General features: G+C 44.8%; 1 protein-coding gene across 1 annotated transcript; it reads left to right on the top strand.

Moving 5' to 3' along the window:
* Positions 1 to 10,875: 10,875 nt before the first annotated feature.
* Positions 10,876 to 14,781, top strand: LOC117512609 (uncharacterized protein K02A2.6-like). Its single transcript, XM_034172781.1, is given in 3 exon segments — positions 10,876 to 12,569; positions 12,571 to 13,546; positions 13,549 to 14,781. Coding segments are annotated over 3 exon segments (3,903 nt in total).
* The last annotated feature ends 415 nt before the right edge of the window (positions 14,782 to 15,196 follow it).

The raw sequence follows: 15,196 nt of genomic DNA, 5'->3' as shown, positions 1-15,196 counted from the left end.
CAGCCACCCCATCTCAGTCCAGTGGGGGGGTGAACACTATTTAATTCAAACTTTACTCAATTCTAATTTGATTTCAACCAGGATAACTCTACTAAAGTTGAGATCTTTTGTACCACGTACACCTGGACCAATTTATAATTTAAAATTCAACTAACTTGCATGTCCTTAATCATGAGAGGAAGCCATAACAACCAGACAGAACCCATACAAACACTAGAAGAATCTGCAAACTCTAACTTCTTCTAATTAATCTTAAAACCATCCAGCTAATGTTTATGTTAGGAAATTTAAAGCAACTGTGGCGAAGTGGAGTCTCGCACCTGGGCTAGGGTTATTTGTTTGTTTATCCTAATTAAAAAGACACTATAATTTAATTCCAATTTTAAAAGAAGGATCGACAACGCCACCCAGGGGTACGGCCTGGGACCAATCAAAGCCCAATTTGTAACAGAAGGCTGCGCAAGATACGGGAAACAGAGAGGTGTGCTTATCACAGGGTAGATTTATTCTGTCAAATAAGTTTAAAATATAAATAAAACATTACAAGTTTCACATTTCATAGTACTGCTTTTCACATTCACCTTATATTGCACAGAATTGCCTTATTCAATTTCAACCAGATCTTATATTGCACTTAACCGAGTTAAATTATTCACCTTCAACCAAATTAATGTTGGGTGAGCAAGGGTTCAACTCAGACAAAACAAGTTAAATACAAAAAAACACTGCAAACCGAAACATAAACGGCAACCAACAAGAAAAAGCAACCAAACATGCATGAAATTAGGCAAAACTCGGCCGAGGAGGAATAAACCCCTCACCCCACCATATCAATCACAGCAGGTGAAATCAATCCCGTGTAGTGCACCAACAGCACCAGCAGAGGGCGCCTCCTGCAAAGCAATGAACACAGCTGTTGATGGCCAAAGAAATGTGGACGAAGCAACGGCGCCTTAATAGGAGGTGGCGACTCAAGCGTGCGCTCTGCACACCATGGTTCCTCGTGCCTGAATGAAAGACATGAGGATAATTAAAAACAAACAATAACTACATTACCACAACTGGTGTGGTGGAGATCTTACCTGCCGGTGGAGGCGGCCGCACCTGCAGACAGCAGGAGAAGGAGGGAGAGAGAGAGCTGTGACGGACTTAACCACAAGATCCCGTAACCCAGACTCTAAAGCAGAATTTAATATCAGCCATAACCAACGCCCAAAGCCAACGCGACAATGAACAGACTTACCACAGTAGAGAGCCCTGGACCCACAGCGCGTGGCCAACCTCATGCACTCAACCATGAAGGAATCCCTCACAGACCAGACCTCTGTTCCGGAATGTGCAGCATTTAACGTAGCACCTGCCCAAACTGAGTCGCACATAAGCTTGCCGCCACCTGGAACCCACTCCAGGTGGTGTGTGTATGACGCGCAATGTGCGTGCTCCGGCTCTCAAGGCCAGGTTAGCGCTGCTCACCATCCACCTTAGAGGTAGACCACACACCAACATACCACATTTACCCCCCTTTTCTTTGTCGACGGCCCGACGACACCACTAAAGAATGACCTCATAAGTCCCCGAAAAAAGATGAACACTACACAATTGTCCAGCAATCATGACGACCAGTGTTAATTCTTGAAGTACCAGGTACTGAAAGCTTTACAGGAAGCATTCCACAATAAGCCCCTCGAGATAACCAACATAAGGAACTTTAAATCATTGGCGGCCCTCATCTGCAACCGATGACAGGCCTGCAGATGGTTTATGCTCCACGGCCCAACATAGCTCTTAACAACTTTCCAAAATGGTAGGCACCATGGACCTAGTGCCCAACAAACCAGGAAGCTCCATTCCACCCATGTCAACCTGAATAGTTAGACAAAACTACAACAAGCCTGAGAATTTGTCCACCACTGAACCTACCAAAACTCCTGTGAAGCTCCTCAGTCTTGTGGTCACCTGGAAAAGAAAGCCCACTGCACAATCACACGTGTCAGCGCACAGTCATACAGTTCCTGAAGAATCTGCATCTGAACACATCCTCCCAATCCGTCTCACACTTCACCTCACTGTCCAACCAAGCGCAAATTAATACCACCTGTTCCGTATAATGAGGTAACAGGCGCACCTACAAACTTAAACTTCCTCTGTCCACTCACACAAAGTTACACCAGCCCTACCCTTCAACAGGGAACACTTACGACCATGGGGCATAACAACCACACACTCTGTGAATAGAGGTAATCCCTGAAGGAACGCGCCTGGATAGCTCCACCAGGGCCGGTGCCCTCTCCCAGAGAAGTTGCTCCCTGTCTGCTTTACGCAAAGACAGTTGCTCTCTAAGCTGGTGAAACTCCTCCTCCATACTGGCTGTGGATACACACACACCCCAACCTTTAAGCAAGGAAAAAAAAGGTTAAGTTCTACCAACTTCAAGTTTGGGTCCTAAAAAGAATACCGTTGCTCCGTCCAACTATGCATATCCACAACAAAATTACATATAACGATACAAAACAAAAGTCACAGTTCATAAATACTACCAAAGTGATCACACCTCTACATCATTTCCATCCTGCCGACAATGCCAAGTGTGGCGAAGTGGAGTCTCGCTCCTGGGCTAGGGTTATTTGTTTGTTTATCCTAATTAAAAAGACACTATAATTTAATTCCAATTTTAAAAGAAGGATCGACAACGCCACCCAGGGGTATGCCCTGGGACCAATCAAAGCCCAATTTGTAACAGAAGGCTTCACAAGGTACGGGAAACAGAGAGGTGTGCTTATCACAAGGTAGATTTATTCTGTCAAATTAGTTTAAAAATATAAATAAAACATTACAAGTTTCACATTTCATAGTACTGCTTTTCACATTCACCTTATATTGCACAGAATTGCCTTATTCAATTTCAACCAGCTCTTATATTGCACTTAACCGAGTTAAATTATTCACCTTCAACCAAATTAATGTTGGGTGAGCAAGGGTCCAACTCAGACAAAACAAGTTAAATACAAAAAAACACTGTAAACCGAAACATAAATGGCAAACCAACAAGAAAAAGCAACCAAACATGCATGAAATTAGGCAAAACTGAGCCGAGGAGGACTAAACCCCTCACCCCACCATATCAATCACAGCAGGTGAAATCAATCCTGTGTAGTGCACCAACAGCACCAGCAGAGGGCGCCTCCTGCAAAGCAATGAACACAGCTGTTGACGGCCAAAGAAATGTGGACGAAGCAATGGCGCCTTAATAGGAGGTAGCGACTCCAGCATGCGCTCTGCGCACCGTGGTTCCTCGTGCCTGCCGGTGGAGGCGACCGCACCCGCAGACAGCAGGAGAAGGAGAGAGAGCTGTGACGGACTTAACCACAAGGTTCGTAACCCAGACTCACAGTCAGGGGCGTAGCACCCTAGCACACACAAGGCCAAGGACTGGTCAAATGACCAATCTACCTCTAAGGCCCACAGGAGAGTCAAATGACCCCAAGATCCCCTGTGGAGAGCTACTTCTGTTATGTAAACAAGGAAGTCTCAGAACACCTCAGGGGAGGGGCTGACTTGGCTAGCCATATTCTTGTGTTTGCATATTTGCTGTCTGTGTGACTTCTTAGCTGAAAGGGCTGCTGAAATGTACCAAAAAACACACCAAAAGAAAACTTTGTTTTCTGGATTTTATTGAAATGTACCAAAATGTACCAAAAAACACACCAGAAAACCAAAATATATACAATAGGTACAGGTTACAGTCACTCACAATGACTAACAGTCCCCACACTGCCATGGAAGGTCTTTTCTGCATTTGCCACAAGTATACCTGTCGCAACGAAGTATACCTGTGTCATTTGATGTGACTTCGTTGTTCACCTGCATCCCCACCACTGAGGCCATCTCAGCTGTGAAGCAGAGCTGCGGCTGCTTGTTTAGTTATTTTGCCACCAAAACCGCTGTGGGTTTATCGTGTCTTTCCCTGTTAAACTGTGAAGTTTATATGTCCTCAGTGCTGATATTAGCAAGTTTCCTGCGTGCACGTTAAGATAGTTTCAAGCTCACCTCTCTTCTCAAAGAATTTGGTTAGCAGCTGTTTTCCCTCATTTAGTTTTCGTTTTTCTCTTCTTTTTTGAAATCCGGACTTTGATTATTTTTTTTTTTCTTAGTAAAGACGTCTTATTTCAGCCTAAAAACCTGTCCTCATGCTGTCAAGATACCATTTGGGGTGTGTGTGTGTGTGTGTGTGTGTGTGTGTAATGTATTGTTCTGCCACTGGGTGGCACTAGCAGTCTAAGAAGGTAATACATATTGGGTCTGGCTTGACTTGTTCCTCAGTTGTGCTATGCTACTCGCACAATAAAGTCGTGAACTGTGCATCCGTTGTATTCACTGACTTTCAGTATCTTACATGGTGTCAGAAGTGGACCATGGCTGCCATGGCTACCCCACCGTTTGAGCACCCAAGGATTGACTGGGATGCGGCTGATTTATATCAAAAATTCAGCAGGTTCAGCCACGTTGCCTTCGTTTTTGATGGACCCCTATCCGAGCTAAGCGGGAAGCAGAAGCCTGGCTGGCTAGGTATGTGGATCGGAGAGCAAGGCAGGGAAATTTATAAAACACTGACCTGGGCTGATGGAGATAAGGAGGATCCTAAAAAAGTACTGGACAAGTTTGAAGCCTACGTTAAACCGAGGAAGAATAAGAGGATAACTTGTCACCGCTTCAAGCAGAGGAAAGAAGGTACAAGTGAGGGTTTTGACAATTTTGTAAAAGACTTAAGGATACTTTTGATGGACTGTGAATAAGCAGAACCAGATGACATGCTTATCGATGCCATCATCGCGGGTGTCTGTGAGAAAAAAGTGCAAGAACGATTGCTACCAAGGGGAAGTGCTGACGCTGGCAAAGGCATAGAGATTGCACAACAATATGAAATGTCCCAAAAACAAATGAAAATAGTCCACGATGAATCCTCATGCTCGCAAATGTCTACAGCAGCTCATGCATGCAGGTGAATTGAAGCACTCCAACAAGCTGCTGCGCTCTTACGCAAACCACAAGCTCAAGCCAGTGGCTGCAGTTGATCTACCAGTCCACTATAAAGAGCGCACCGCGAAGGCTGAATTTGAGATAGTGGATATCGCCCAAGAGAGTGTACTTAGTGGGTCCACAGCTGAAGCTTTAGGCTTAATAGCAAGACTGGACTCCCTGCAGACCATCTCTGAGACACGAGCGTGCAAGGCCAGCCTTTCAGAGGCTATTCCACAAGGCCTGTGTGACTTCCCTGAACTAGTTCGCACAACAGGGACCTTACCTGGCAAGTACACATTAAAAATAGAGCCCAACGCCAAAGGTGTTGTCCATCCAGTGCGCAGGCAGCCAGCCATGCTTAAAGAAAAGATTGTGCAGAAACTCCATGAGATGGAGGAGGATGGATACACTGCAAGAGTGGAGCAGCCCAATGAATGGGTGAGTTCCATGGTGGCAGTCTGCAGGGGAGACAAGATAAGAATCTGCATAGATCCCAGCAATCTAAATAAAGTAATCAAAAGAGAGCACTACCCGATGCGAACTGTCAAGGAGGTTGTAGCCTCAATGCCGGGTGCACAGATCTTCTCTGTCCTCGATGCCAAATCGGGATTCCTCCAAATTGAATTGGATGAAGAATCCTCCATGCTCACAACCTTTAACACGCCTATTGGCAGATTCAGGTGGCTAAGGCTACCATTTGGCATCAAATGCGCCCTGGAAATATATCAGCGCATCATGGATGGCATGCTTGAAGGCATAACGGGAGCCATAGCCATCATGGATGACATATTGATCGTGGCACCCAACATAGAAATGCACAATGAAATCCTGCGCAAAGTGATTGAGCGAGCAACCAGCTACAACTTGAAGCTGAATTTCAATAAGTGTCACATTCGGCAAAGCCAGGTGCCATACGTGGGCCACTTACTGACTGCAGATGGTCTGAAACCGGACCCGGCCAAAGTCGAAGCTGTCAGAGGCATGACAGCGCCTACTGATAAGGAGGGGATACGCCGATTCCTGGGATTTGTCACATATTTGTCCAAATTCATACCTAACCTGAGTGAAGAAGATGCACCTCTGTGACAACTTCTGAAAAGTAATGTGGAGTTCTCATGGCAACCAACCCAGGAAAAAGCCTTTGACAGGCTCAAAGACCTCTGTTCAAATCCTCCAGTGCTGAAGTACTTCGATATGGCACAGCCTGTGGACATTTTCTGTGACGCCAGCAGCAGTGGATTGGACGCTGTACTGTTGCAAGACAATCATCCGGTCGCCTTTTCATCCAGGTCTCTGACTGATGCCGAAACACGCTATGCACAGATAGAAAAAGAGATGCTCTCTATCGTCCATGTGTGTGCCAAATTTCACCATTACATCTTTGGCAAGCCAGTCACAGTGTATAATGACCACAAGCCACTGGAGGACATCTTCAGAAAGTCTCTCCTGTCTACACCCATGCGCATTCAGAGGATGTGCCTCTGCCTGCAATGGTATGACTTGACTGTCAGATACAGGAAGGGAAAAGATATGGAGCTGCCAGACATACTGTCAAGAGCCCAGCTACTATACAACACTCCAGAGCTGAAAGAGTTGGAATGTGTGTCCATGCTGAATTACGTAGCTGTGAGTAAAGAGAGGTATGCTGAGCTTAAGGATTGCACAAAGAAAGAACTGAGCTCTCTGCAGCATGCAATACAGCACGGATGGCCAGAGAATAGGAGGGATGCACCAGCTGCTGTCCAGCCATACTGGGACTCAAGAAGTCAACTCACGGTATGTGATGGAGTGGTATACAAGGGGCTGCATATAGTCATCCCACCCACTATGAGGCAATACATGTTAAAGCTCATACACCAGTCTCACTTAGGAATAGTGAAAAACAAGCAGAGAGTGCGTGAAGTACTTTACTGGCCAGGCATGAATGCTCAGATAGAGGAGGTGGTGAGAAATTGTGGCACATGTGCAGAATTCCAAAACAAGCTACCCAAATTGCCACTGAAACCGACAGAAACTCCCGAGCTTCCTTTCGAACAGGTGGCATCAGACATTTTTGAGTTTGAAGGCAAACACTACATCATCCTAGTGGACTATTTTTCAAAGTTCATTGAAGTGGATGAGCTCAAAGACCAGCGTAGCCGTACCACCATTGAAGTGCTGAAATCTCAGTTCAGCAGACATGGCATTCCCGCTGTCATTCGAACAAATAACGGCCTGCAGTACGCATGTGAGGAGTTCAGAGATGTCTGTGAACGTTATGGCATAGTGCATCAGTCATCATCCCCTCACACTCCCCACTCTAATGGAGAGGTGGAGAGAGCAGTGCAAACGGTGAAAAGACTTTGGAACAAGGCTCCAGATAAACATCTGGCCCTGCTCAATTACAGGACGACCCCCCTGGAGTCTGTGGAACTGTCTCCAGCACAGCTTCTGATGGGTAGGAGACCCAGGTGGTGTGTGTATGACGCGCAGTGTGCGTGCTCCGGCTCTCAAGGCCAGGTTAACGCTGCCCACCATCCACCTTAAGGGTAGACCACACACCAACATACCACACAACCTTCAGTTTTAATCAAAACAAATAATAGGATAAATGATGAAGACCGACAAACTGCTGAAAGGGGCCGAACCCGGAACAGCTTCCCAGAAAACACTCTTTGAAGCTTTCCAGTCTAGAAAATAAATGCTTTGCTTTGTTTTATTTGAGACACTTTGAGCCTATGACATTAGCCTTTACAACAAACATCGCCTGGGAGGACCTCATCCACTGATGACTCTTCTCAGCCAGCTTCTTCCTTGTGATGAAGGAATCGGACATCCTCCACTCCTCCATCAAATGGCGGGATATGTAACGCATAGCCTCGCTTCACCCTAATTAAATAAATACAGCAATGCTTTCTCAACAAAAAACTGACATTTTGAACTGAGGACAGAGACTGTGTTTTCACTCCTAACTGAGAAATTCCTGGTTCCATCTGGAGATAAGCTTTGGAGACATCCCTGTGGGCCTCCACTGTGGCCCACATCACAACAGAACTGTAACTCAGAGTTTTTCAAAGGAGCCCTTGCTTGTTTATCGGTTAAATCAGTCACTATGAATTATGTGACATTATAATTGCTTCACATCAGAATCTGAACTTCCCCAGGCCAGGAGAGACCACTTTTTATGGCCTCACGCCAAGGCCAGAACCTCTCCACACAGTGCAAGAAGATCTCTTCCATAATAAGACGTGACCATAAACTTTGAGCCTTGACAACCAGCTATTATCTCTAGGTCTAAGTGAAGAAAAAGACCTTTTGTTTAAATGCAGGAGAGCAGTATTTTATTTTATCTATATAAAAAAACTTTTAATGTTGTCTGTGTTGCATATTCAAGCAAATGCTTTGCATGTATTCCATTTAATTGACGTGTTCTTTGTAACTGCTGTTGTGTTTAAATGTGATGTTTCTGACTTATCCATGTTTTGATAATGGAATATTGTTAACCAAGTGGTGTGTGTAGGATGTGTTTAACCCTTTAATAACATTATATTCATCCCAAAAATGTCTTAGAACAATAGTATAACAAAATAGTTAATGTGTTTAAATAGTTGAATCAGTTTGTCTGCCTCTCTTCACATGAAGGTTTCTGTGAAATTACACACCCTAAATGGGAGAAGTTTAATGACACAAGTCCCCTTTAAAATGTAAGAACAGAGTTCTTCTCCCCTTCAGCCTGCCCGCTTCTGCCTCTTTTCTCGTCTCTCTCTTTTCTGAAAATGCTTAATTTTATTTTTACATCTTTAAAACAATATAGAAAAACAAAATGCCAGAGAGTAAATATCAATTCAGGCAAATTAGAAATAAATGCACGGCTGAATTATACAAATCCAAAATGACATATTTTCAAAACTTAATTGTTCAAGCTGGCTCAAATCCAAAAACGCTATGGCAAGTACTTAACAACATAACAGGAAAGAATAAAAAGAATAACTTAAATAAAATTCAAATTAATATCAATGGTAACCTGGTCACGGAACACGAAAGGATTGCAAGTGCTTTTAATGATTATTTTATATCCTCTGTAAATGAGTTATCCTCTGTCTTCATATCTCCTGATGTTACAACAGTGCAGACAGGTCTTCAACCATTGTTCTCCTTTACAGAAGTCTCCCAACAAGAGATATCTGCCACTTTTCAATCCTTAAACAACTCTCACACACGGGATGTCACTGGCTTAACAACGAACTTCCTGAAGACACACTCTGAAAGCTTTGTACCTTTGTTTCACCATCTGATCAATTTATGTATTAGACTCTGTGTTCCCATCTTCCTGGAAAACTGCCCTTATCATTCCCATATTTAAATCAGACAGCCCTACATGCATTTCAAATTACAGACCAATAGCTATACTTTCAACAATATCAAAATTACTAGAAAAAACTCTGTATAATCAACTTATCAACTTCCTGGAGAACAACCACCTGCTCAGTGACTCTCACTATGGTTTTCGGTCCAAACGTTCCATTATGTCTGCTCTTCTACTGTTCACTGAACATATACGCTCTGCTTTAAACAAAGGACAGGTTACAGGTGCAGTTTTTATAGATTTCTGTAAAGCATTTGATACAGTAAATCATCTCATTTTACTAAGTAAACTTCAGTCCTTTAAGCTGTCCTAAAGTGTGCTTGATATGATTACATCCTATTTGAGTGGCAGGTCTCAAATAGTCAAAATTGGTCAAACTAAATCTCATCCTCTTAAATACAATATCAGTGTACCACAAGGGAGTACTCTTGGTCCATTACTGTTTCTTCTTTATAACTTCCAAGCTGAACTTTTCAAAATAATTGCAAATTTACAGAAAAGCGACTTTCCTTTTTTGTACATTACAATGCTGCTCTTAAAGTTTTATCCTTTTTCTAAATTCACAAAGACTTTTAATCTGGCTCCAACAAACTTTTTAAAAGCTACCAGAACCCATTTTCAACAAATGCCTTCCACCTCTGGGGTCCAGCAAGCTGAAGATGAACTGCAAGCAGCCATCCTGTCGGTAAAACCAGCCGACAGTGAAGCCTTGGGATCGCTGGGGAGACCGCTGGTTTAACCCCTGACCCAAGTGAGCTCACGCTGCAAAGAGCCTAATGATTGACGGACGGTTCATCCAAACCATCTCTTCAACGGATCAGCTAAGTGACCCAGTTGAAGGTTCCAGAAAAAGGGTTTTGTTGTCAATGGATGCAAAGTGGCTTCTTTTTAAACATATTCAAATATTTATTTAATAACTTTCTTGATAATAATTGGCTTCAAATTTCATCACTAAATTCTAATCAAATTTATTTACTTAAAGTCTTTAAGCTTTATCTCTCTTTCTTTCAATGTCTCATGAGTAAGCAAATTGTGTTGATAAATGAACTTATTTAATCACTGTCCACTCAAAATGCCAGTAAACTGTTCATTCCTTGTATAATTGCAAATAAAATGTAAATATTTTTGTTGTGGTTCATTTTGTGTTCAGACGGAAATCCTTGGTCAACCGTATCGTAGAATTCAGACTTTCAGACCCAAGACTGATTAACTGAATTGAGATTGATTAATATGAGACTGATTAATGGTTGTTTAAATTAAAGTACGTATGCTTTAAATAGGTGGTGCCCTGAGGTAATTAGATATCATTCTTGTTGTAATGTGAATGTTATACTGTTTTCATTCAGGCAGTTAGATTAGGCCACCAGGCGTCCTCTGGGTCAAGTATAAATAGATAGCATGTATGCTGCCAGTGTGTAACGAGTGATGCAGAAAGTGTTCAATAAAGTGGAATCTGTACAGTTAAATAAGTGGCACTTTATTACATTGGCGAGTACAGTTTAAGCATTACAATGGCAACATATGGAAAGATTGGAGAGTCTGACCCGGAGGCAGATGACTGGCAGCAGTATGTGGAACGGCTGGAATTCTACTTTGCTGCAAATAAAATCACTGAGGCCGAACAAAAGCGGGCCATCTTCCTGAGTGCGTGTGGAGGAAAAACGTACGCCACACTGAGAGACTTATGTCAACCTGGTAAGCTGGGAGATAGGTCCCTGACAGATTTACTGAAACTGTTGACTGACCACTTTGCACAGAAACGCAGCATTATAGTGGGGAGATTTAAGTTTCATTCAATAGTTAGAGATCACGGCCAGTCAGTTGCTGCGTTTGTAGCTGAACTGAGGAGACTTTCTGAGCACTGTGCTTTCAGGACAACTTTGGATGACATGCTAAGAGATAGACTGGCGTGTGGCATTAATGATGACCACATCCAACACCGGTTGCTTTCAGAACCAGATACTAAAATGACTTTGGAGAGGGCACTGGAATTAGCGACAGCCATGGAAACCGCCATGAAAGATGTAGCGCAGTTGCAGCAGAAAGCAGTAGACGAGGCGGTGCACAAAGTGCAGCCAGTGGCCTCGGACCAGAAGCCGCATGTGACGTGTTTTAGATGCGGAGGAACACACACACCGACGGACTGCCGTTTTGCAGAGGCAGTTTGCCATAATTGCCGCAAGAAAGGACATTTGGCCAGAAAATACCGCAGTGCGAGACAGCCCAAACAGAACAGATTTAGCACACGAGGGGCAGCACACATGTTGGAGGAAAACGAAGAGGAGCAGCCAGAATACACTCACATGCTGCACAATCTGAGAGAAAATAGAGTGGAGCCATACAGAGAACAACTGTCAGTGAATGGGCATGATGTCACATTTGAAATTGACACGGGGGCAGGCTTGATGATAGTGAATGAGAGGACATACAGGCAGATAGGGTGTGGAAGACTCCATCCTGCAAAAATAAAACTGTACACCTACACAAGAGACAGAGTGGATGTGTTAGGCAAGATGTATGCAAATGTCATCTACAAGGGACAGACGAAGCAGCTGCCTTTGCTGGTGGTTAAAGGGGAGGGCCCAAACCTAATGGGGAGAGATTGGCTCAAGGCAGTGAGACTAGACTGGACAGCCATATTCAAACTCCAAGTAGGACATCAGCAAGAGTTGGAGGCTCTTCTCTCACAACACCAGGAGGTGTTTAAAGGTGAGCTAGGCACACTAGTTGGGGCTACAGCTAAAATCTATGTAGACCCAGAGGTCAAGCCTCGTTACTTTAAAGCTAGGCCCTTGCCATATGCACTCAAAGAGAAAGTTGAAATTGAACTGACCAGGCTACAGAATGAAGGTATCTTAGAGCCTGTTAGCTTTGCTGAGTGGGCAGCCCCAATAGTCCCCATAGTCAAACCAGACAAAAGCATAAGGATATGTGGTGACTATAAAGTTACAGTGAATCCGGTATCAATGCTGGATAACTACCCAATTCCAAAGACAGAAGACTTGCTGGCAGTGCTGGGAGGGGGGCAGAAGTTCACCAAACTGGACATGTCTCAGGCTTACCAGCAGCTACCACTGGAGGAAAATTCCAAGAGATTCACAACAATAAACACACATCGTAGACTGTACCAGTACACCAGGCTGCCCTATGGGGTGTCCTCAGCCCCAGGCATTTTTCAGTTTACCATGGACAACTTACTACAAGGAGGTGGTGGTGCGAGTAGACGACATACTTGTGACTGGAAAGGGCGATGCTAACCATCTGCAGAATTTAGGGACAGTACTGTCCAGACTGAATGCAGCAGGACTCCGTCTTAAGCGAGAGAACTGCATTTTCATGGCACCAGAGGTGGTGTATCTGGGCTACAGAATTAATCATGCAGGGATTCAGCCAGTGGCAGACAAAGTTGAGGCTAGTGCAAATGCAGCTGCACCGACAAACCAGACACAGCTGAAGTCATTCCTGGGGATGCTGAATTATTATCATCACTTCTTGCCTAACGTGGCCACTGTACTGGAGCCTCTGCATGAACTCCTCAGAAAAGGAGTGCCATGGAAATGGGAGAAACGCCATGGTAGTGCTTTTGACACAGCGAAAAAGTGTCTCCCGTCTGAGCAACTGTTGGTGCATTTTGATGACACAAAACCCCTCTACCTGTCCTGCGATGCATCCCCATATGGTGTGGGAGCGGTATTATCCCACCAGCTCCAAGACGGCACAGATAGGCCCATAGGATACATGTCACGGTCTTTGTCATCAGTAGAACGTGGCTACTCTCAGCTGGAAAAGGAGGCTCTGGCGATAATATTCGGCTTAAAAAAATTCCACCAGTACCTGTTTGGAAAACATTGTACCATAGTCACAGACCACAAACCACTTCTGGGTCTTTTGGGAGAGCATAAGGGCATCCCACAGCAGGCGGCTGCCAGAATGCAAAGATGGGCATTGATACTCACTGCCTATGAATACACCTTGGAGTATAAGGAGGGCTCAAAACATGGAAATGCTGATGCATTGAGCAGACTTCCTCTGCCGAGCTCTCCCAAGGCCACCCCCCGGGAGGGGGAGGTGGTGATGCTTATGGAACACATGAATGGCACACCGCTGCAGCTCAAGCAGATCCGCGACTGGACCCGGAGAGACCGTGTACTGTCAAAAATACAGCTGTGGCTGATGCAAGGCTCTTGACAACATGCACAGATCCAGAGCTCCAGCCCTACATAAGATGACAGCATGAGCTGAGCATGGAGGATGGGTGTATACTGTGGGGTAGTATGGTGGTAATACCCCCTCAAGGAAGACAGACCATGATTGAAGAACTACATGAGGCCCATCCAGGAGCCTCAAGGATGAAAATGCTAGCTCCCAGCTATGTGTGGTGGCCGAACATGGACGCTGACCTGGAGGCAGCAGTGCGTAGATGTCACGTTTGTCAGTCCAACGAAGCCTCTCCAGCTGCAGCACCGTTACATCCATGGGAGTGGCCCTCCCAACCATGGATGAGACTGCATCTGGATTTTTGCGGGCCAGTTTCAGGAAAAATGTTTCTGATTGTCATTGATGCCTACTCTAAGTGGATTGAGGCTCATCCAGTACAGGCCATAACATCTGCCGCTACCATAGAAAAGTTACGAAGCATCTTTGCCATCCATGGAATACCGGCCGTTCTGGTCAGCGACAATGGGCCTAGTCTGGTCAGTGCCGAATTCAAACACTTCCTTACAAAGAATGGCATAAAGCATGTATCCACAGCACCTTATCACCCATCTTCAAATGGCTGTGCAGAGCGTGCAGTACAGGTGTTCAAGGAAGGAATCAAGAAGATGGGGGAGAGGAGTGTGGAGACAAAGGTATCCAGATTCCTGTTTAAGTATCGATCAACCCCTCAGACCACAACTGGGGCCACACCAGCTGAGCTTCTCATGAACAGGAGACTCAGGAGTCTGCTTGATTTAGTTCGCCCTGCACTTGGAGACAAAGTGGGACAGAAACAGGCCACACAGAAAGAATATCACGATAAGCATGCCCGGGACAGAGTATTCACAGAATTGGACCAAGTTTACGTGAGAGGATACTCGGATCAGAAGTGGATTCCTGCAACGCTCATCAAGAGGACAGGGCCAGTTTCATGGAGGGTGAAAACACAGGACGGAAAGGTGGCAAGACGGCATCAGGACCAGATCCGTCCTTGTTACGATCAGGAAGGTATGGAAGCCAGCTTTCAAGAAGAAAGTTTACCAGTAGACCTGGCACCTCCTGAACTGTCGGATCCAGAGCCGGAGCCAGAGCAGCCGGCACCGGAGACAGGTGGCCCAGCGCCCCCTGAACAGTCTCTTGAGGAGGGACCACGTTTTCCAGTTAGATTTAGGAAGGCACCCACTTATCTTAAGGACTACGTCCTTCCAGGGGCACAATAATCCCTGTGGGTGCCTCGAGGAGGGCAGTCTACCCCTACCTCGTAGTTCAGTCTTTGTTCATGTTTTCTTGAAAAAAAAACAAAAACAAACCACAAACATTTTTGGGGACTTTGGACCTTGTAATGTTGTAATGTGAATGTTGTTTCTGTGTAGGCTCTCAGTTGTCCAGGTGGTTTCCATAGTAGAGAAGCTTGAATCTTCAACTCGACTGGGTTGCTTGACGTGAGGACGTTTCGCTTCAAATCGCAGAAGCTTCCTCAGCTAAAATTCTTGCTCTGGTAGTCTGACTTCTGTCTTGACTCTTGTAGAGAAGAATAAACAGAAGCCAACAAAAGCTGGAGTTTTTTTAAACCTAACCAGACCCCTCCTACCGAGAGGCCGACTGCTATAGGCTAGTGACTAAACAATAGCTCTA

The sequence above is a fragment of the Thalassophryne amazonica genome, chromosome 1, assembly GCF_902500255.1.
Source record: "Thalassophryne amazonica chromosome 1, fThaAma1.1, whole genome shotgun sequence".
In the NCBI taxonomy this organism is placed as follows: Eukaryota; Metazoa; Chordata; class Actinopteri; order Batrachoidiformes; family Batrachoididae; genus Thalassophryne; species Thalassophryne amazonica.
Note: the sequence above shows the minus strand (reverse complement) of the source record. Positions and strands in the feature narration are given on the sequence as shown.